At 40.9% G+C, this 23,117-nt stretch overlaps 1 protein-coding gene across 2 annotated transcripts in view; it reads right to left on the bottom strand.

Moving 5' to 3' along the window:
• Positions 1-23,117, bottom strand: part of LOC144508565 (microtubule-associated protein RP/EB family member 1-like) — a 60,930-nt gene that overhangs the window by 2,504 nt on the left and 35,309 nt on the right. Inside the window, exons 3-7 of one of the 2 annotated variants that reach the window (XM_078236629.1) lie at positions 22,203-22,348; positions 20,807-21,014; positions 15,676-15,759; positions 14,362-14,480; positions 9,822-9,974 (exon numbers count right to left, since the gene is read on the bottom strand). In XM_078236629.1, the coding sequence (XP_078092755.1) occupies positions 9,822-9,974; positions 14,362-14,480; positions 15,676-15,759; positions 20,807-21,014; positions 22,203-22,348 (710 nt within the window). The remainder of the gene's footprint in view (positions 1-9,821; positions 9,975-14,361; positions 14,481-15,675; positions 15,760-20,806; positions 21,015-22,202; positions 22,349-23,117) is intronic. The other variant, XM_078236630.1, reaches the window with a different exon arrangement.

Below are 23,117 nucleotides of genomic sequence, written 5' to 3'. Positions count from 1 at the left end.
ATATTTGGGAATGTCCTAATAAAATTTTAGTTTGAGAACAAAAGAAAATTAGCTTAAGATATTGCAATGTCTGCATATTATTCCAAGCTTGCAGTATAGGTTTGAATCCACCATATCCTTGTGGTGCCAAAGTGAAAGATGGACTTAGGGGATTCTCTGCACTGTTTTTGGTCCCGTGTCAGGATTAAAGCCCATTGGTCCAATGTTCTTAAAGGGCTTGAGAGGATCTTCAATACGGCCTTAAGAGTTTGATGCCTTGCATCTGATACTGGGTCTTCCATAAGTTCTTCAGCTTTGTCACTGTTATCCTGTGAGCTTGGTTATGCATTGCTGAGCCATTGTGGCTGTATCCTGATATCCCCCAACCTTCGGTATATCCTTTTTTACTTGTGTGGTGGAAGGCGCAGGACATGAATAATCCAGAACCAACTGGGTTGCTAATTTTCTCTTTTCTCTCTCTTCCTACATCTACTTGTTTGAAAATGATCTCACATTTGGTGATGATGCACCAAAATGCATCACCTTGCATTTATCTAAATTAAACTCCATCTGCCATTCATCAGCCCACATTTGGCCCATATCCCTGCATACCCATCTTACCCATGTAACTGTCTAAACGCTTTTTAAAAGACAAAATTGTACCCGCCTCTACTACTACCTCTGGCAGCTTGTTCCAGACACTCATCACCCTGTGAGAAAAAAATTGCTCCTCTGGACACTTTTGTATCTCTCCCATCTCACCTTAAACCTATGCCCTCTAGCTTTACACTCCCCTGCCCTTGGGAAAAGATATTGACTATCTAGCTGATCTATACCCCTCATTATTTTATAGACCTCTGTAAGATCACCCCTCAGCCTTCTACGCTCCAGAGAAAAAGTCCCGGTCTATCCAGCCTCTCCTTATAACTCAAACCATCAAGTCCCGGTAGCATCCTAGTAAATATTTTCTGCACTCTTTCTAGTTTAATAATATCCTTTCTATAATAGGGTGACCAGAACTGTACACAGTATTCCAAGTGTAGCCTTACCAATGTCTTGTACAACTTAACAAGATGTCCCAACTCCTGTATTCAACGTTCTGACCAATGAAACCAAACATGCTGAATGCCTTCTTCACCACTCCGTCCACCTGTGATTCCACTTTCAAGGAGCTATGAACATGTACCCCTAGATCTCTTCGTTCTGTAACTCTCCCCAACACCCTACCATTAACTGAGTAAGTCCTGCCCTGGTTCAATCTACCAAAATGCATCACCTCGCATTTATCTAAATTAAACTCCATCTGCCATTCGTCAGCCCACTGGCCCAATTGATCAAGATCCTGTTGCAATCGGAGATAACTTTCTTCACTGTCCACTATGTCACTGATCTTGGTGTCATCTGCAAACTTACTAACCATGCCTCCTATATTCTCATCGAAATGACAAACAGTGGACCCAGCACTGATCCCTGAGGCACACCACTGGTCACAGGCCTCCAGTTTGAAAAACAACCCTCTATAGCCACCCTCTGACTTCTGTCATCGCCAATTTTGTATCCATTTAGCTACCTCACCCTGGATCCCGTGAGATTTAACCTTATGCAACAACCTACCATGCGGTATCTTGTCAAAGGCCTTGCTAAAGTCCATGTAGACAACATTAACTGAACATCAATCAAATCTAATTCCAAATTTTGAAGTGGAGTTGATAATTGTGCTCCAACAGTTGAATTGTTAACCAATCGCAAGTGATACAAAAATGAACAGGAAGTCAAGATAACATCGCTAAATAATAAGGTTTGTGTTCTTTCCTCAGATCAATCTTATCGATATCTGAACTACACCCAAAGCTGATTTAACATCAGAGTCATACAGACAAAAAAATGAACAAAGGATCTGAATAGTAATAACAAAGTGGTTACTCAGTTGCACAAGAAAGCACAGAAGGCAATGATGACAGACTACAAATGTCTTTTGACACTTAAATCAAAGGATAAATTTCTGGAATTTGTTCAGATGATTTAAAAATCTGATTCGGAGTATAAACTCTCACGCAGCTAGGTATGTGATCATATCATTTTATGCCCTCGAGCACAGGTAAGCCAGTGTAACACTAATTTCTCATCCAAGCAAAGACAAAGTCTATAAGCATTTTATAAATAATTGGATTTTTTTAAAAAGGTAAAATGGAAGAACATAAGAACATAAGAAATAGGAGCAGGAGTAGGCCATCTAGCCCCTCAAACCTGCTCCGCCATTCAATTAGATCATGGCTGATCTGATAGTGGGTTCAGTTCCACTTACCCACCCGCTCCCCATAACCCTTAATTCCCTTAATGGTTAAAAATCTGTGACGTAAACACATTTAACGAGGTAGCCTCTACTGCTTCATTGGGCAGAGAATTCCAAAGATTCACTACTCTCCGGGAGAAGAAGTTCCTCCTCAACTCTGTTCTAAATTGACTCCTCCGTATTTTGAGGCTATGCCCCCTAGTTCTTGTTTCCACTGTAAGTGGAAAATAACCTCGCTGCTTCTACCCTGTCTAGCCCCTTCATTATCTTATATGTCTCTATAAGATCTCCCCATAACCTTCTAAACTCCAATGAGTACAGGCCCAGTCTACTCAATCTCTCCTCATAAGCTAACCCTCTCATCTCCAGAATCAACCTGGTGAAGGTTGGAAGAAATGGTGGAATTCAGTCTGACAAGCAACAGCTTGGGTGGCTTGGTTGCAGGGGTGGGGGTGGAGGTGGTTGATTTACTGGGAAGGTGGTGCAGGATATTCATACCTTCCTTACAGGGAGGGAGAAAGGGTCGGCCAGAGAGGGCGAGCAGCAGCCAGTCCTGCACCAAACAAAGAAAATGCTGCCTTTATTGTTCACCACACAGTAGGTGGGGGGGAATTTTATTCAGATTGAAGAGTCTAAGTTTGTGAAGGTTTAAACAAACCTGGAAGATTCACTGAGCTTTGTCTAGAGGGAGAAATCTCTAGGGTAGCGCTCACCCTGAAAATCAATCATGGGATTAGAAGTTACCTAGCCAGGAAGGGAGAAGGGAAGCAGGAAAATAGCTTTGGACTGATCCTTAGAGGAAAAAAAAGTGCCAACTTAAGGGACATCCTAACATATAACCATGGCACAAGGGAATTTTAGTTCTTTTCAAAAGGTTAAAAAAGGGAGAACATCTTTCTGTAGTTTCAAGTTGCCTACAAAAATGTTCAATCAATTTTTAAAAAAGTTTAGTACAGTAAAAGAACTTGAAGTCTTGTTATATGACCCTTCCAGTCAGTCACTAGAAATTCAAATATCATTTCAAAGTTACAAGTCTCTACTGAGATCATAACTAGACATTTTATATTACCCCAAAGATAATGTGATGTGCTTGCAAACCTTCTCTGGGACCAAGCAAAGACAGGAACCAAGCAGCAGTCACTAATCTGAAGACAATGAGATCATGTTCTTTAAGTGAAGCAAGGTAGACCACAAGGTGAGCCACAACCGGACACTTAGAAATTTTGATGCAAACAAGAAGTTGCGCATGTTTGAGAAATCATGTTGCTGCATAAATCGCAAACTGAGTTGCACTGTCTATAATCTGACAAATGTAAAGAGACTGTAGGAGATAAAACAATATCAGGTACAGGGCTTGTTTGACTGGCTTAATGAACACTGATGTTGAGGAGCAGTCAAAAAAGGTAGCACCAGATGGGATTCCAGGGATCTCATTGCCCACAGCGGCCAGTGTGGTATAGGGTGTGTGTGTGTGTGTGTGTGTGTGTGTGTGTGGGGGCGGGGGGGGGGGGGGGGGGAGAGGAGAAAGAGAGTGTGCATGTGGGGATGTGGCAGGGTTGTTACCCAAGGTAAAGTAATTAGGAAGGCAAATAGAATGTTGGTCTTTCTAACAAGGGGAATACGAAAGCAGGGGAGTCTTGATACATTGGTGAGACCTCACCTAAAGTGCCACATATTGCCTTGGCCTCCATGTTTGAGGAGGGATACACTTGCATTGGAGAAAGATCACTAGCCTGTTGTTTGGTAGTACAGAACATGAGTATCACTGGAAAAAGAGAGTTTGTTGAAATGTTTCATCTGCATGAAACATCTGATTAGTTGGCAAATAGGTCCTGATTGATTGGGGACATGCTATGGCGAATGAAATTCTTAGCAGGCTGGTCATTATTCAGCAAGCGCTGCCCAATCACAGAATTACATTTAACGTTTGACACTATGTTCCGAGATTTGCAATTGAAGATAGCCAGTTCGGCTTGCAATGGAGCTCCCCTGTGCTTGCCAGAAACTACATATATCCATGTGTCGGAGCCTGTCCTTTGCAGGCAAAAGGAATACATCCAGACATTGCACCTTTTTAGATAAACAAAAGCATGGGTGATAAATAGCTCCCTGGAATATCCCCCAAATTGTTGCTCCCTTTGACCGTTGGCATTCTGATGTCTGTCCTGATGAATGCAAGATGAAAAGCTTCAACAGAATGTCTCCTTTTTCAGCAATCATACCAGGTCGATTCCTGAGATGAAGGAGCTGGTATGGAAGAAAAGTTAAACATGTTGGGCCTATAATTACGGAACTTTAGAAGAACGAGGGGTGACCTTGATTTGACGGGGCTCGACAGGGCTGAGAGAATATTTCCCCTCATGGGGGAAATCTGGGGGAGACAGTTTTAAAATAAGGGGTCTTTCATTTAAGTTAGATATGAAGAGGAATTTCTTCTGAGGATTGTTAAACTTTGGAATCCTCTTCTCCAGACAGCAGTGGAGGCTAAGTCATTGAATATATTCAAGGCTGTTAGATGTCTGTTAATGCAGATTTCTAATCTACAAGAGGATGAAGCGTTACAGGAAATAAACAGAAGATTGGAGATAAGGCCACAATCAGATCAGTCATGTTCTTACCAAATGACGGAGGAGGCTGAAGGGGCCAAATGGCTTACTCCTACTCATATTCTTGTGGCAGAAGTGCAACTTATTTACCACACCCGAGGCAAAAATCAAACAAGGTCACATTGCATTTCAAAAAACTGAAATTTAAAAAGATATCAAAACCTAGAAGTGTATATGCTGTTGCACAAGAGGGAACAGGTGTTCAGGATGCAGGTCAGTAACATATGCAAGAGGAAATAGGCTTATGTTTCAGTGGTTCAAGGAGCACACAGGTGGTTGTGATACAGCATACTGGAATGCATTAAGCCAGTGAACAAGGATAGTTCATTGAGACGTGAGAACAAGTAGTTACTGGGGTGCAAAGATAAACTGAGACCCTGCATGGGCAAAGGCAAACCCAATGCATAATTATGTGGAGCAATAACATTGCTGGCTGTCAGAGCTGCCAGCCACAGGGCTTCATTTCTCTTGGGTAGGTTTCCATCCAGCTAGCAAACATGCAGGGTGTGGAAGGATCAGAAATCAGAGTGATCATCCAGCACACACAGTACCCAACTGCGACAAAGTAATTCAGTTTGAGATTTAACATTTTTTCCCATCTCCCAGAAAACAAATAAAATGTTAAAATATCTGATTGCAAAGCCAAAGTTTTAGCTCTGGTTCAGATGGTAGCACTCTTGCCCCCAAATCACCAGGTTGCAGGTTCAAGACCCTGCAATTCCCGGCTTAGGTCACTGTCTGTGTGGAGTTTGCACATTCTCCTCGTGTCTGCGTGGGTTTCCTCTGGGTGCTCCGGTTTCCTCCCACAGTCCAAAGATGTGCGGGTTAGGTTGATTGGCCATGCTAAAATTGCCCCTTAGTGTCCTGAGATGCATAGGTTAGAGGGATTAATGGGTAAATATGTAGGAATATGGGGGTAGGGCCTGGGTGGGATTGTGGTCAGTGCAGACTCGATGGGCCCAATGGCCTCTTTCTGCACTGTAGGGTTTCTATGATTCTATGATAAGACCCACGACAGGACTTGAGTACAAAATATAGGCTGAAGTCCAGTGCAAGTACTGAGGAAGTGTTGCACTGTTGGAGGTGCTATGTTTGGATGAGATGTTAAACCAAGGGCCCTCTTTGGTGGATGTAAAAGAGGAGAGTTCTCTGGGTAAAGGCAAAAAACGGAGAATGCTGGAAAAACTCAGCAAGTCTGACAGCCTCTGTGCAGAGAGAATATAGCCAACCTGGAGTCAAGATAACCCTTCGCCAGAGCTCAACGAAGCTCTGTACATCAATGACTCAAGTAAAGGTTCTGCATTTTAAGTCATTATCTGTTACTTAAAGCAGGTTATTCACAGGAGTGGATCAGCACACATTAAAAATGCATTTTTTGTGAACTGCAACAGGCAACCCCTTATCAAGGTTTTTTAGCCGAAAAAAAAAATCACGCTCTTGGCACCGTCCAATTATCCTGGCTCATGGAAGATTTTATGTTCAGCAATATTATTTGGACTTTAACTTTCCAAATATTGATTGGAACCTTTGTAGGTCAAATAGTTCGGATGGGGCAGTTTTTGTGCAGTGTGTGCAGGATGGTTTCCTGACACAATATGTGGATAGGCCAACAAGAGGTGAGGCCACATTGGATTTGGTACTGGGAAATGAACCGGGCCAAGTGTTAGATTTGGTTGTGGGAGAGCACTTTGGAGATAGTGACCACAATTCGGTGTCTTTTGTTATTGCAATGGAGAAGGATAGGGCCGTACGGCAGGGCAGGGTTTACAATTGGGGGAGAGGTAATTATGATGCGATTAGGCAAGAATTAGGGGGCATAAGCTGGGAACAGAAACTGTCAGAGAAAGGAACTAATGAAAAGTGGAACTTTTTCAAGGAACAAATACTGGATGTCCTTGATAGGTATGTCCCTGTCAGGCAGGGAGGAAATGGCCGAGTGAGGGAACCATGATTCACGAAAGAGGTGGAATGTCTTGTGAAAATGAAGAGGGAAGCTTATGTAGGGATGAGGAAACAAGGTTCAGATGGCTCGATTGAGGGTTACAAGTTAGCAAGGAATGAGCTGAAAAAGGGGCTTAGGAGAGCTAGGAGGGGACACAAGAAGTCCTTGGCGGGTCGGATCAAGGAAAACCCCAAGGCTTTTTACTCTTATGTGAGGAATAAAAGAATGACCAGGGTGAGGTTAGGGCCGGTCAAGGACAGTAGTGGGAACTTGTGTATGGAGTCAGTAGAGATAGGCGAGGTGATGAATGAATACTTTTCTTCAGTGTTCACCAAGGAGAGGGGCCATGTTTTTGAGGAAGAGAAGGGGTTACAGGCTAATAGGCTGGAGGAAATAGATGTTCGGAGGGAGGATGTCCTGGCAGTTTTGAATAAACTGAAGGTTGATAAGTCCCCTGGGCCTGATGAAATGTATCCTAGGATTCTCTGGGAGGCAAGGGATGAGATTGCAGAGCCTTTGGCTTTGATCTTTGGGTCCTCCCTGTCCACGGGGATGGTGCCAGAGGACTGGAGAATGGCGAATGTTGTTCCTCTGTTTAAGAAAGGGAATAGAAACGACCCTGGTAATTATAGACCGGTTAGTCTTACTTCGGTGGTTGGTAAATTGATGGAAAAGGTCCTTCGAGATGGGATTTACGACCATTTAGAAAGATGCGGATTAATCCGGGATAGTCAGCACGGATTCGTGAAGGGCAAGTCGTGCCTCACAAATTTGATAGAATTTTTTGAGGAGGTAACTAAGTGTGTTGATGAAGGTAGGGCAGTTGATGTCATATACATGGATTTTAGTAAGGCGTTTGATAAGGTCCCCCATGGTCGGCTTATGATGAAACTGAGGAGGTGTGGGATAGAGGGAAAGTTGGCCGATTGGATAGGTAACTGGCTGTCTGACCGAAGACAGAGGGTGGTGGTCGATGAAAAATTTTCGGATTGGAGGCAGGTTGCTAGCGGAGTGCCGCAGGGATTAGTGCTTGGTCCTCTGCTCTTTGAGATTTTTATTAATGACTTAGAGGAGGGGGCTGAAGGGTGGATCAGCAAAATTTGCTGATGACACCAAGATTGGTGGAGTAGTGGATGAGGTGGAGGGCTGTTGTAGCCTGCAAAGAGACATAGATAGGATGCAAAGCTGGGCTGAAAAATGGCAAATGGAGTTTAACCCTGATAAATGTGAGGTTATTCATTTTGGTAGGACTAATTTAAATGTGGATTACAGGGTCAAAGGTAGGGTTCTGAAGACTGTGGAGGAACAGAGAGATCTTGGGGTTCATATCCACAGATCTCTAAAGATTGCCACTCAAGTGGATAGAGCTGTGAAGAAGGCCTATAGTGTGTTAGCTTTTATTAACAGGGGGTTGGAGTTTAAGAGCCGTGGGGTTATGCTGCAACTGTACAGGACCTTGGTGAGACCACATTTGGAATATTGTGTGCAGTTCTGGTCACCTCACTATAAGGAGGATGTGGAAGCACTGGAAAGAGTGCAGAGCAGATTTACCAGGATGCTGCCTGGTTTGGAGGGTAGGTCTTATGAGGAAAGGTTGCGGGAGCTAGGGCTGTTCTCTCTGGAGCGGAGGAGGCTGAGGGGAGACTTAATAGAGGTTTATAAAATGATGAAGGGGATAGATAGAGTGAACGTTCAAAGACTATTTCCTCGGGTGGATGGAGCTATTACAAGGGGGCATAACTATAGGGTTCGTGGTGGGAGATACAGGAAGGATATCAGAGGTAGGTTCTTTACGCAGAGAGTGGTTGGGGTGTGGAATGGACTGCCTGCAGTGATAGTGGAGTCAGACACTTTAGGAACATTTAAGCGGTTATTGGATAGGCACATGGAGCACACCAGGATGATAGGGAGTGGGATAGCTTGATCTTGGTTTCAGATAAAGCTCGGCACAACATCGTGGGCCGAAGGGCCTGTTCTGTGCTGTTCTATGTTCTATATGTTGGGGAGTGGAAATGGGGCAAAAACCCCCCAAAATCAAGATGTGCACCTGGGTTACTGAATGCACCCAAGTGGAATCTCTACTCCATGTTTGGAAATATATCGCAGTCGCTGGGTCAAAAATCCTGGAATTCCCTCCCTGACGGCATTGTGGGTCAGCCCACAGCACATGGACTGCAGTGATTCAAGAAGGTGGCTCACAACCACCTTCTCAAGGGCAACTAGGGATGGGCAATAAATGCTGGCCAGTCAGCGACACCCATGTCCCACGAATGAATTTAAAAAGTCGTAGAAATAAAATAAATGAACGCAATCTTAATTGTTCTGCATGGTCACCCAAACAAAACAGTTCAACAATATACAATGTGTCTGGTCTCACTAACTGCTCATTCAGTCCCCTTTGAGATTGAAAAATTGTACTCGAAAAAGATAGATGTATCTGGGTCAGATCACATGAAGATGCTACTGCTGCATTGTTGAGTAATGCTATCACGCAAGAAGACACTCAAGGCAGTGAAAATCGAATCCAACAAAACCAAGACTCAGATCGCTTGGGAGCAAAACCTAAGTAGGGATATCTACGACAGGCCTGAATTTGTAACAAATAAATACATTTCTATGGGTTTGTTCAGGGCAAATGTCTTGAACCTTCACAACTCCATTGCCCACTAAATATTTTTGTGGTATACCTTTAAAATAGAATCCAGTTAATATAAACATATGCAGACTAGTTTGCGCACATTACAAATTGGTCTTGCATCTAAATCAGCATCGGTGAGCCTAAAACAGCACCAACTCGCATTTGAGAATCTAGATATTTTCACTTGAAATCCCTTTTCCAATTAAAAAAAAGTAAACTTTAAAAACAGAGGTTAGTTTTTCTTGGGAAAATAGCAATTCAGGATAACGGATAATTCAATACCCCCCACCACATGGTCAATCCATTATAAACGTTCTTGGACATATACACCGAAAAGTCAAATACAAACAAAAGGGTTCTTACGTCCGTTGCATACAAAATCTCCACAATCCGTTGGATCACTGGATCGTTATCTTGTTCATTTTCTTGGCAGATTAATTCAATATTTCTCAGTTTCCCAAAATAAAAGTCTCTTTCCTTTTCAAGATCTTCAACTGTAATTTTTAGTACATTGATCTGTGCAAGCATAGAATATTAACTGTAATAATGCAGCGATACTTTCAGTTCATTTCAAATTCAAACCAATTGAACTTTAAAAAGATGAAATAAAGATTCATTCCAATATATAGTTTTTGTCAAAATGTTTCGTCTCACAGTCATAAGGACAATCACAAGAATATCAACTTCAGGGAAAACAACTCTTTACTGTATGAGATGATGCTGCTGTTTGGTTGGCAAGTGGACTGAGCAGAATTGTTGCCATGGAGAAGGCACAAGTTGATGGTGACTGGCAGTTAACTGCCAAGCACTGTTTGAAATTTAAACCAGGCAGCTTGACTGTGATGAGTCAAGGCATTGCCCTGTGGAGTGAACCAGCAAATGACTATTTTGTTGATCTGAAATAGGCAAAGTATGTGCACATGTTCTTCCTGTTTGCAAAGAACGTGGCCCTGTACTGGAACAACATGTCCCTCCCACTGTTCGTAATGGACAAAGTATAGACTGTACCCAATCTGCAAAATGCCCATTATATGTGATTCTATGATTGGCCAACACGCTAAAAGTTATGCTGCCAACCAACTTAAGGTAAATCAGTTGGGTTTGCAGTGTGGTGCATTTACATGTACTGGAAGCTACACGTATTAATTTGCATTCAGAGAACATGTACACAACCCTCATTTTACTTTGCAACTAAGTAAAAGTTTGCTCTATAGACCAAGCATGGTTCACAATTTAAATATCTGCGACTTCAAAAGGTTCGAATTTAAAAATAAATTATAAAATAATCACTCCCTTGTCTGGTCTTCAAGTTATCTGATTGAAGAAAGTCAGGAAATAGACTTTGTGGTTTGGGGGTGGGGGGGGGAAAGAGGGAGAGGGAAGAGAGGAGAGAAATGTGTGTAATTGGTTAAAAGCGAAATACTACCGATGCTGGAAATACATCCAAAATAAAAACAGAAATTGTTGGAAAATCTCAGCAAGTTTGGCAGCATCTGCCGAGGGAAACAGTTAACATGGAGATCAACTGCAAAGAGGTAGAAATGCAATAGGTTTTGTGCTGTTGAAAATGGGTGGGGGAGGTGATGCTAGTGGAGCAAAATAGGTCAGGGATAGAGAGATTAAATGAAAAGGCATCATGGAACACAAGACAAAGGGTAATGATAGTTCAAGCTTTGATCTAGAGTAGGTTTTAATTGCAGAAAAAGACCAGCACTGTCTGAAAGCAAAAACAAAATTCAGCCCAACACATGGCAAAAAAAATCAAAATTGAGGATAGAGTCTGAATTACTTGAACACAATGTTTAGGCCAGAAGGATGCAAAGTGCCTAACTGGAAGATGAGATGCTGTTCATCTAAATTGTAAGGTTGTGCTTAACTGAAATATTGTAGCAGGCCGAGATCAGAAATGTGAGTATGAGAGCAAGTTGGTGAATTGAAATGGCAAGCGACTGGAACGTCGGGGTTTTCTGCCAAGCAGCCCCCAGTCTGCGTTTGTCTCCCTAATGTAAAGGGGACCTCATTGTGAGCAGAGAATACAAGACTAAGTTGAAAGAAGTGTAAGTAAATCACTGCTGCACCTGGAAGGAATATTTAGACCTTGGACAGTGAGGAAAGGAGATAAAGGGGCAGGTGTGACACCTCCTGAGTGTGCATGGAGTGGGGTGTTAAGATATTAAGGGTGATAGAGGAATGGACCATGTATCAGAGGGAATGATCTCTTTGGAATGCTGACAGGGGAGATGAGGAGAAGGTTTAGTGGTGGCATCATGCTGGAGCTGGTGGGAATGGCAGAAAGTGATCCTTTAACCATGCATTAAAACACTGCGGGAATAGGGAGGCAATTTTGTGCATATGAATGTCAATACAGGCAAAAATATAGTGCGCTGAACTGATAATGGACACTCGAGGTCCAACCTCAGGTGCACTGTGGCATACCTTAATTCATTAAATAAAGATCTGTCTGCCAGTTAATTTCCAAATTCCACCTAAAATACCATGCAACTTAACCTTTCTCAACTGTCTGAATTGTGGGGTAAAGCCTCTTCCAACCTGAAAGTAGTGGCAGAATATGCACCAAGCTACAGAAAGAGTTGTGGAAGCAAAGCTCATTGTTTAGAAGGCAAACTGGCTTTTACTTAACCGACATTGTTTTCTTACTAAACATATCAAGAAGCTCTTAGCTTCTAAAATCTTAGCCATATATACTTGCAGTAGAACACTTTGACCTGTTGCCTTTGATTCTAAATTAAAGATGCCCTGAGAATGTTGTAGTAGTATTAACTGCATCAATTTGTGTGAAATCTTTGGCTAAGGTAATTATACCATGGCTACTTTAATCTGATGTGGAGATGCCGGCGTTGGACTGGGGTAAACACAGTAAGAAGTTTAACAACACCAGGTTAAAGTCCAACAGGTTTATTTGGTAGCAAAAGCCACACAAGCTTTCGGAGCTGCAAGCCTCTTCTTCAGGTGAGTGGGAATTCTGTTCACAAACAGAGCATATAAAGACACAAACTCAATTTACATGAATAATGGTTGGAATGCGAATACTTACAACTAATCAAGTCTTTAAGAAACAAAACAACATGAGTGGAGAGAGCATCAAGACAGGCTAAAAAGATGTGTATTGTCTCCAGACAAGACAGCCAGTGAAACTCTGTGGGGGTTACAAATAGTGGGACATGAACCCAATATCCCGGTTGAGGCCGTCCTCGTGTGTGCGGAACTTGGCTATCAGTTTCTGCTCAGCGACTCTGCGCCGTCGTGTGTCGCGAAGGCCGCCTTGGAGAACGCTTACCCGAATATCAGAGGCCGAATGCCCGTGACCGCTGAAGTGCTCCCCAACAGGAAGAGAACAGTCTTGCCTGGTGATTGTCGAGCGGTGTTCATTCATCCAAGTTCCGCACACACGAGGACGGCCTCAACCGGGATATTGGGTTCATGTCCCACTATTTGTAACTCCCACAGAGTTTCACTGGCTGTCTTGTCTGGAGACAATACACATCTTTTTAGCCTGTCTTGATGCTCTCTCCACTCATGTTGTTTTGTTTCTTAAAGACTTGATTAGTTGTAAGTATTCGCATTCCAACCATTATTCATGTAAATTGAGTTTGTGTCTTTATATGCTCTGTTTGTGAACAGAATTCCCACTCACCTGAAGAAGGGGCTTGCAGCTCCGAAAGCTTGTGTGGCTTTTGCTACCAAATAAACCTGTTGGACTTTAACCTGGTGTTGTTAAACTTCTTACTGTACTTTAATCTGGACAGTTTACACCAGCCTATTCTATGGTCTCTCAGGCCCAATGACTTTACAAGCAGAAGTGAGACTATAAATCTGTTGCCCTAATTTTATACCACATCTGCTTTTCTGTCGGAATCGGTGCATTTCCATAAATTTTCTTAGCACAAAACCGTAGGGGCCTAGAAAAGATTAAAGTAGCCATGGTATAATTACCTTAGCCTAACAAAAGTTAAATCAGAGTGAACCCTAGACTATTAAAAAATTTAAAAAAGACCCCAATATGGTAGATCAGGAGTAATTTCTCTATCATACCTGGGGATAATAGTTACTCCACATTAATTATGTCAAGATCAGATTTTAACATGGACTAGGAATCACACCTGGAGACATTAATGGAAGTAATTACATCCAGTGAATTTACTTCTCAGGTAGCTAGCTGACTGTTAGATATTCACTACATGAAAAAGAATGCTGACATATCACTATGCAAAACCAGAGAAAGTTAGTTTCAGTAAAGTTCAGAACATAAAGTGCTCAAAATCTAATAGAAACCCATGTTAAGGCTACATTGGAAATTGCTGCCTAAAATGGGAGGACAAAATCAGGGTGAGGTTCAGACCTAAGCTTCGCATACGCCACGGGCAGCATAAAACACGTGCAGTAAAATATCACCTTTTCAAAACAGCTAAGCAAAGAGGCAAGTTTTTCTAAAGCAAATATCTTGACAGGATTCAAGATCTAAATGAATGAGAACCGACATTGTACAAGTTCATATGGAATCTAGAAACTCCACCTCACAAGTCAGTTGGTGCATCTTTACCAGAGCTATCCACACTAACATTTTTCCTTGCCCAATTCCTACATCTTTTATATTATTTAACGTAACAAAGGGGAATGAATAAATATACTTAAGCATCTGCCTTTACCATTTTGGTAAAACATCCCATATTCTAATAACTCCAATAAGATCTGCTTCCAAGGATAATCCTGAAGTTTATGAGCTTAGATTCAAGAAAAATGGGATATCCAATACAGTTTCTATTTAAACCAAATTTAATACAGTCTTAAAATTTAGGAGCAGTCAAACACATGTAGATTCAATAAGCTTAACACCAAAACTATAGCAAACATTTAAGTACACTGAAAGACAGTGTGCAATTACCTGTTGAGCTAGCTCTGCAACTTGTGCATCTCCATTTCCCACTAATGCAGGTCTCTTGGGTGCACCAGACACAGGTTTTGGAGTCGCAACTTTTTGCGTTGGATGAACTTTTTGAGTAACTGCAATATTAATATCCACAATTACAATTACTACATTGTTACTAAAACTGCAGACAATACACAAAATTTCTTGCTTCCTAGTACCTGAGAAGTTTAAGCCCAGTTACCAAATAGTGGGTTATGTTTGGTCTTAGTCAGGTTAATAAATGAAGTGCCACTATCATTTTTTTCTTTAGAAGTTTGCAGCTTAGATTACTTGTTCTTGCGTTGGTGCTTATATGGACATAAAATGCATGTGAAATGGTGTTATTTCTAGAGACTTTTTCTGCAAAGTACACGTCTCAGATAGATCTCACACATTGAATGTCCACGAAGTTGTGAGATTTCCTCTCCACCATCACTAGTCCATCAATTGCTTCATGGTCTAGACCTAGGAGAAGTCATTTTAGCTGAGCTGTAAGATTTAGTTCCTCATTTTAGTGGCCATCATTTAAAGACTAGAACCTGGACAACCCACTTCTGCAGTTAATAGAAACAGACAAGAAACCCCACTTTTTATTGACAAAACAATTTTGGTGAGGAGTGGTGAACATAATAAAAGGCAAATATTAAGTGTTAATAAGTGGAGAAACAGTGCACAAAAATAACCTTACCTCCAACTAATAAACCAAAAAATGTGCAACCGGTGAATAGGAGTTGAGTTTAGATAGCAACAAGATACACCTGCAATTCAGGCTCTGTAGTAGCCAGCCTTTTCTTGGCCAGTCTGCCTTCTCTCCTCATTTATGTCAATAATTATTCTCAGTTAAATAAATTCACTTCCCTATTATATCATCACTACACAGTGAAATACTTGTCCCAACAGTCCTTTCCAATTAAAACGAGTCCAATCATAATTTTTAAATTCCTCAAATTGTTGACAATTTGGGGTCTACCAATTTTCATTGTAAGTTTGGGGGGGGGGGGGGGGGGAAATTCCCTTGATTCGATGGTTAATTGGGGTTCCACTATAATTCTGCTTTAGTGTTGAGCCTGGATAATTGGTGCAGTGTTTTGATTTTGTCCTGAACTCCTCCGCCCCCCCCCCTCCCCAAAGAAAATAGTGCAAATAAACTTCCACCTGCTGCATTAAATAACTTGCCAGGAACATTTCCCTAAACACAAGACATGTGCTGAATTCCATGCTTACTTTCAACACCACAGGGCATACATACATAATGCAATTTTTTTTTCTATAAGTACTAAAAGATTGTACCAATATTTGATCTTGTTACATTTGCTACAGAGAATGGTGATTTCAGATTCTTCCTCTCTGGCGCTGCAGTATTTAGACTGTCATCTGTAATTTATAGAGCAGATAATTATCCAATACGAATAACAAAGAGGCCCACAAATCTGCGGCACATTTAAAATATGCCAGCAAATGTCAAGCTTCTCAATTTATTGGCACAAGAGAATGGGAATCCAGTTTTGAAATATGCCGGCCAAAAGCTGGCACTAAGCACAAACAATAGGAGTTTGCTCCCATGCAATGAAACATTTTCAAGATGAATACTTTGCAATAAGACTCATTTAAGTTTAATCGCATTTAAGAGTTACTCATTTTTAAATCTTGAAAAATCTAAATGGTGTGCATGAAAATTGCAATATGTGAAAACAGACATGGGTTAAAATTTATAATTTTTACAGGAATTACATTAATAAAAAGGCTAGAAATACAATGGATTTGAACAGGATGTTTAAAGGAAAGTTCATCTCAATACTCAATGTTTTTCTTTAAAGAATCAGAAATCCTCAGACAACTGAAATATTTAACTTCAGAGGGAGGTACATCGTCATTTATATTTGAAATTACTCCTATACACCTCTTTTTCCCTTATTATGCAACTTATACCTCCTAACAATATAAGCAGAGATCTCATACAAGAGCATGAGAAATTATAATTATGATTTAATATACATTTAAAATCTATTATTTCATGCCATAAATGTCATAAACAGATATTTTCGATCGTAAATGGTTTTCACTCCGATTAAGATTTTGGAACCAGCAACAAAATCAACTCATAAAAGCACAAGGATAAATTCTATTCGCATGTAGAGGTCATGTGACACCTAGTGGCAATGCACACAACTTTCAGCAAGTTAAGACGACAATTATAGACTAAATTAACTGAACTAAAAGAATAGAACCTTCAACAAATTGTAATCAACACTGATGTATTCTATACATTTTAAAGATCATGGCAACTTGCAATTTAAGTTGAACTACGAGTTTTAAATATACTAACATTTGAAAGTTTGTAGAGTTCAAGATGACAGGCTCAGAGTGCAACTTACAACTTGCACCATTAACAAAGTCAAGATATCCCAGGACACTTCACAGGTGCGTCACCTACAAAACTAAACACTTAACTACATTATAGAGGTTCTGGATAGGTGACAAACTTGGTCAACGAACTAGACTTGAGAAATGTCTTTAAAAAAGAGCGAGAGAGAGAGAGGTAGAAAGGTTGAAAAAAAAGGAAATTCAAGAACATGGCCAATATAGAGCAATGAAAGTTGGGCATGTTCAACATTCCAGAATTGAAGCAGAGTGGCCAGGACTGGAGGAGGTGACAGAGGGGGTGCCAGACCACTGAGAAAAATGAAAAAGATGAGAATTTTAAAAATTGAGATGGTTCTGCACCAAGTAGGTCAGCAAGCATAGGGGTGGTGGGTGGACAGAACTTAGTGTGAGCTAGGATACAGGTAGCAAGAGGTTTGGATGAATTAATTCTTTTTAATGTTAGCGACTTTGGTTGAGGGATAAATTGGATACCAGTTAAATCATGCATGTGATCAAGACTGTAGAATAGAAATATCAGTCACGCCTTTAAAAGTTTCAACCATTTACGTGGATGTGTTGTTCAAGTTTAAATTATTTGTCCTAACACCAAGTCATTGACTTCTAATGCTTAGTAGTTCAATATAACCACCAGTGTAAAATAAAATTCTGCAATTTATTTTCTTTCTTTCCAACTTTTACTTGCGGAACAGTCAGTAATCCTAGGCTAGACATCTAGTTAGCAGTGATAACACTAAATATAAACTATTTTATATACTGTAGCACAATGCCAGCGTTTGAGCATGAATATCAAGACTGTCACTCCGTGCAATTGTAAGAAAGTGCTGCACTGTTGAAGGAGTCATCTTTTGGATGAAATGTTAAACTGAGCTTCCATCTTCCTGCTTGGACGGATGAATGTCAAAGATCTCATTGCACTATTTTGAGGAGCCTGGTCAATATTTATCCTTCAATCAACATCATAAAAACAGATGGTCTGGTTATCATCATATTGCTGTTTGGGGAGTTTGCTGTGTGTCATTTGTTTGTGCGTTTTCTGCTTTACAAAAGTGACTGCACTTCAAAAGTATTTTGTTCATTATAAAGTGCTTTGAGACATCAGAGGTGGTCATGAAAAGCGTTACATAAATCCCTCTTTCCCACTCTAGAAGTTTAGGCTGATGCTCCAGTGTAGTGCTGAAAGTCCTGTCCTAGCTGCCTTTTGGGTGGATCCCATGATATTATTGCGAAGAGAATGGTAGTTTCTTCCCTCATGTTCTGGTTAAAATTTAATCCCTCCACCAACATCACTACAACAGACTTTCTAGTCATTGTCATATTGCTGCATGTTAATTGGCTGCCACATTTCCAATGTCACCAGTGATTAACACTTGAAAAGTATTTATTTGGCTGCAAAGCATTTTAGGACATCCTGGGGCTATGAAAGGTACTATATAAATGTGAGGCTTTTTAAAAAAAATGACAAGAACCTCACAGAAATAAGACCATGAGACCAGAAATAGGACCACAAGTAGGCCATTCGGTCTCTCGAGCCTGCTCCACCATTCAATAGGATCATAGCTGGTCCAACGTTCCTCACATCCACCTTCCTGCCTTTCCCCGTAACCCTCGATTCCCTTACTGATCAAAAATCTACCCATCTCAGCCTTAAACATACACAAGGATTCTGCCCCCACAGCTCTCTGTGGCAAGGAATTCCCAAAATACTCAACCCTCAGAAGAATTTCCTCCTTATCATAGAAATCATAGAAACCCTACAGTGCAGGAGGCCATTCGGCCCATCGAGTCTGCACCGACCAGAATCCCACCCAGGACCTACCCCCACATATTTACCCGCTAATCCCTCTAACCTACGCATCTTAGGATTCTAAGGGGCAATTTTTAACCTGGCCAATCAACCTAACCCGCACATCTTTTATCTCATCAGTCTTAAATTGGCACCCCTTCATTCTGAGACTATGCCTTTTATTCCTAGACTCTACCATAAGGAGAAACATCCTCTCAGCATTTACCCTGTTAAGCCCCTTGAGAATCTATATGTTTCAACAGGATCACCTCTTATTCTTCTCTGGTTCTTTGTGCAACACACCTCTTGAATGTATCAATTCTCACTGTTCCAACTTCTAAAAAAATCACTTAATTATCTCAAGGAAAAGAGTACCATAACTATGCGTTTAACTGAAATAGGAATAATATGGCAAATAAATCAGCAAAGTGTCTAATGAAATATGGGAAAAAAATCTGACCAACTGATAAACACCCTGTTTATAAATATAATGAAGATTAAGCTAAACCAGGTAGCAGGAGAGAGAGAAATCCGAATTGTTACCTTCTGCACTGTATGAATTGATCACCTATGCTTTATAAAGAAAGTCTGTTCAGTACTCTCAACTATCTTCTTAAATACTCGAAGCACAACGTCAGAATCAGAGGGAAGTAGGTTAATTTAAAAATATTGCTGATTGGCAATACATATGCATGGCTTAAAAGGTATCCATCTGCTAACATAATTTTTATTGGGAAAGCATTTATAGTCTGTTCAGCACCACCTAGATGGCATGGTTAAGCCTAAACACTGGAATATCGAGGAAGTGAACCAATGGCCTAATATTTTATCAAGATCTTAAACTTCACAAAAAAAGGGCATATGTTGCTTCAAGGGGTCTGACATACTTGAGCTGCAGCAAAATGAAATCCACCTAATTCAGGCTGCACACAATCTCATACTTTGTGCCGCAGATAAACACTGAGGGAATTTAATGAAGACAATGCAGGTCTCGTACCAACTGGAGACACATCTTCATTGCCTCCACTGGGCAAGGTACATATATTAAGTTCAATTCAGGCACGCGAGTGGTCACTTTCAGGCCTTCCCCGAGATTAAGGAACCCAGGGGTCAGAAATCCTACCCCCACACCAAAGAGATGCTGGTGCAGGCAGCACCATTGAGAGCAGTGGTAGCTGCCAATAATACACACACCAGAGGCCCAGCATGGATGAGGATACTCAGGCCAAAGGTGAGTGAGGGCAGGGCACGGATGGGATCGCAGGGATGGGATCAGAGGCATGGGCGCAGTGGTGGTTTTCATTGGTCCTCTCTCTTTCTGATGCCAGGTACCTCAATGAGGCATGGAATGCCTTTGAACAGAGGGCCAACGTCATCACCCTGTTTCTCTCCAATAGCACAACAAGAGTTTGCTGTTCAGGCTCGGATGGAGACTCCATCGCATGCCGCTGGTTGAACAAGGTGGTGGCAGGCGGGGGCCCTTAATTAATCAAGGCCTTTAAGTGGGCATTAATTGCCCACTTAAAGGCCTTGATTAGTATCTTGGTGGACAGACTGTCCATGAGCCTTGCGGACTTAATTGGATGAAGTGAGCAGGGTCTCCAGCTGGCACTGCCCCCCCCCCCCACTTCCAAACTTGCCCCAGGCATCGTGTGGCGAGGGGCATTAAATTCCACTGTGTCACATATTGTGCATTGGCAACAAATGTTTCGGTGATGCAAAGATATATTAGTGAATTTGAACAACCTCCAGGTATCATTGCAACTGGAGAACTAGAAGGCACGGAGATTATATTATCACCTATTTTCCCCTCTGTACACAAGTTGAATAAGCAAACAAGACAACGCATGCTAACCAGAGGCAAAAATAGTTATAGACAACAAATGAATATCATTTTGAGTCTTCCCTTTCTAAGAGTTATTGTAACCAAAAGAAACCTTAGCTTTAGAAAATCAGAACTCAACATTTAAATGCTATGGAACAAGGAAATTACCTGATGTGGACAATCCCACTCAATTGGTTGCAAGGAAAGACAGTTTACACTTTTACTAATACAACATGAAGTTAGGCACAGAAAACATAAAACACGTACTCATTCAAATTACCCCTAAAGCTTCATTATTACATCTTTTAGTACCTTTGTCAACCAAAATCAACCACTTTCATACCTAAATCAATTTTTAATAAATATGCAATACACTGCCAGTTATTAAAAATATTGAATAAATGAATTAACTAAATAAAATGCAATACCTGTGGTTCCTGTACCGAGTGCTTTCTTAGGTTTATTAAAACTTTGGTCACCATGATTGGGTGGTGGACCTGCATCCTGTCCTTGCCGGGCAAGTATGGGATCATAATCTTTACCATCGTAGTTTGCATCAAAGAATTTCTTGAACCATTGAACAAACTCAAAATTGTCTTGAAATTTTCCTTTTACTAGTTTATCAACAGGGATTATCTGAAAAATAAAGAAAATTAGACTTTGACTTTTTACTAACTTTCTTCCCTTAGACAGAATGGGATCAGCTAATCACGGGAATGAGCAAAATTCACTAATGCCTAGTCTTTGAATAAATCTAGCTTCTATTTCCATTTATAAGACAAAGCAATTAAACAACTTGAATTCATATAAACACACTGAACACAAAAACATTCAGGAAGGAGCTATTCGGAGAGGTGACCAACAACAGTGAATTTGAGAAGGATTTTAAAGAAGAGGGAGTTTGAAAAGTTTAGGGGTGATAACTTCAGAGCATAGAACTTAGGCAGTGAAAAGCACAACTGCCAATGCTGCTATGAAGGGAGAGAGGAATTGACCATTGGCCCGAGTTAGAGGACCGGAGAATTTAGAAGGAAATTGTAGCGACCGAATAAATTACACAGATGCAAACCAAGAAAGGGATTTAAACAAAAAAGATCAATTTTAAATTGGTGGGTCAGGAAAAACCAAAAAAAAACCCAAAACAAAAAAGTGTTAAGTGAGCAGGGCTTAGCGCTGGAAAGGATACTTGGAGCAGAGTTTTGGATGAGTTAAAGCTGAGTGAAGAAGTCAAATAGAAAGGGTTGGGGCGGATGTAGAGCAGGAATGTTAGAGATGGAAGTAGCCAGTTCTCATGTTTGTTAGAACTGGACACGGGAAGTTCAACTCCGAATCCAATAGTATGCTGAGGTTATACGCAAGTTAATTCAGTTCAAGGCCAGGGTGGGACTTCAAATCAATAACAAAGCTACAGAAGGGCAAAAAAAATGATGGCCTTCAATCTTCCCAATTGTTATCTGGGTGAAAGTACAGCTAATCAAAGACTTACAGGCAGTGAAGTGACAGTGGAAGGGTTTGAGATAGGAAAAGAGGTAAAGCTTAGTTGAGAAACAAGTGGAAAGAAAATACTAAATTTGCATTTGAATGTTGTTTTGCAGTTTGTTAGCTATGTAAGGAAAATCAACTAACTTTTGGAACACCAATTTTCAATTAAGTCTATTCAAGGAAGACATATGAAAATTTATTAAATATTGCAACAAAATATTGAACCCATTTATGGAAATCCAGTAGGGCAGAGATCATGCACTACCTTTATGATGGCAATATAACATATTGCAAGATGACCACACAACTGGGAGAGCAAACAGTTTATAGTCGATAACTTACTTTGTCGACTCCCATTCTCTTGAAGGCTGCTTGTAAAAGCTTGAAATTATGAATATATTCATGTTCCAGTTTGGCTTGAAATTTCACCTTCTTCAGTCCAACGCAACCAGGGAAAAGCATGTCCATGAACTGACAATATGCTGTACCTTTAAAACAGAAATTCATTTTACAATTTAGGTTGCGGTACATCCCTTAGGTGTCCCAGGGTTAAATTATCTGTTATCATACTTCTTTAAAAACCATTTAATGGTGCGATTACCATTTGGTCATCTACCAGGGCTGCAGAGAAGGGGGAAAATAAGCTGCCTGAAACCACTAGCTTGGAGGAATTTTCATCCTTTTAACATTTTAATTGGGTAAACACAATTGCTCAGCTGTACCATGTTCTGAAATACACAATTAATTCTTTGCTCGGAATGAGTAACCTCGAACTGAGGTGATTTCTACCCCTTCTCCCTTTCGCAATTATCTGCATTAAAGATTCCAATTAATGTGGAAGTTTTATGAAAGATAACCAAACAATCTCAATTTATATGCACTGATGAACAAGAATCATGTTTCCCATTCAGATGTAATAGCTTCATTACCTCAATTAGCAACACCAAGTATGGATAATGAAAGGGCATCAGAAACAGTGGGGGATCTCAGGATAACAGGATAAAAGCTTGAGCATATGGCACCATGGTGTATGCCCTCCACCACAGGGTAACAAAGAGTTACACAATATAGGGGATCCCTTATGGGGTAAAATACAACCAATCAGGACCTAACGCAGCAACCCAAGACCTCAGAGCAGTGAAAGGATTCCCCAGAAAAAGGGGAACACCAGGATACCACCATCGGTACAAGATGTGGTGTGACAGTGTACACTCTCGTATACAGGAGCCACTGAACTCAAAACACCCAGCCTTCAAA

The sequence above is a fragment of the Mustelus asterias genome, chromosome 20 (genome assembly GCF_964213995.1).
Source record: "Mustelus asterias chromosome 20, sMusAst1.hap1.1, whole genome shotgun sequence".
Taxonomy (NCBI): Eukaryota; Metazoa; Chordata; class Chondrichthyes; order Carcharhiniformes; family Triakidae; genus Mustelus; species Mustelus asterias.
This window is presented reverse-complemented; position numbering and strand designations above follow the sequence as displayed.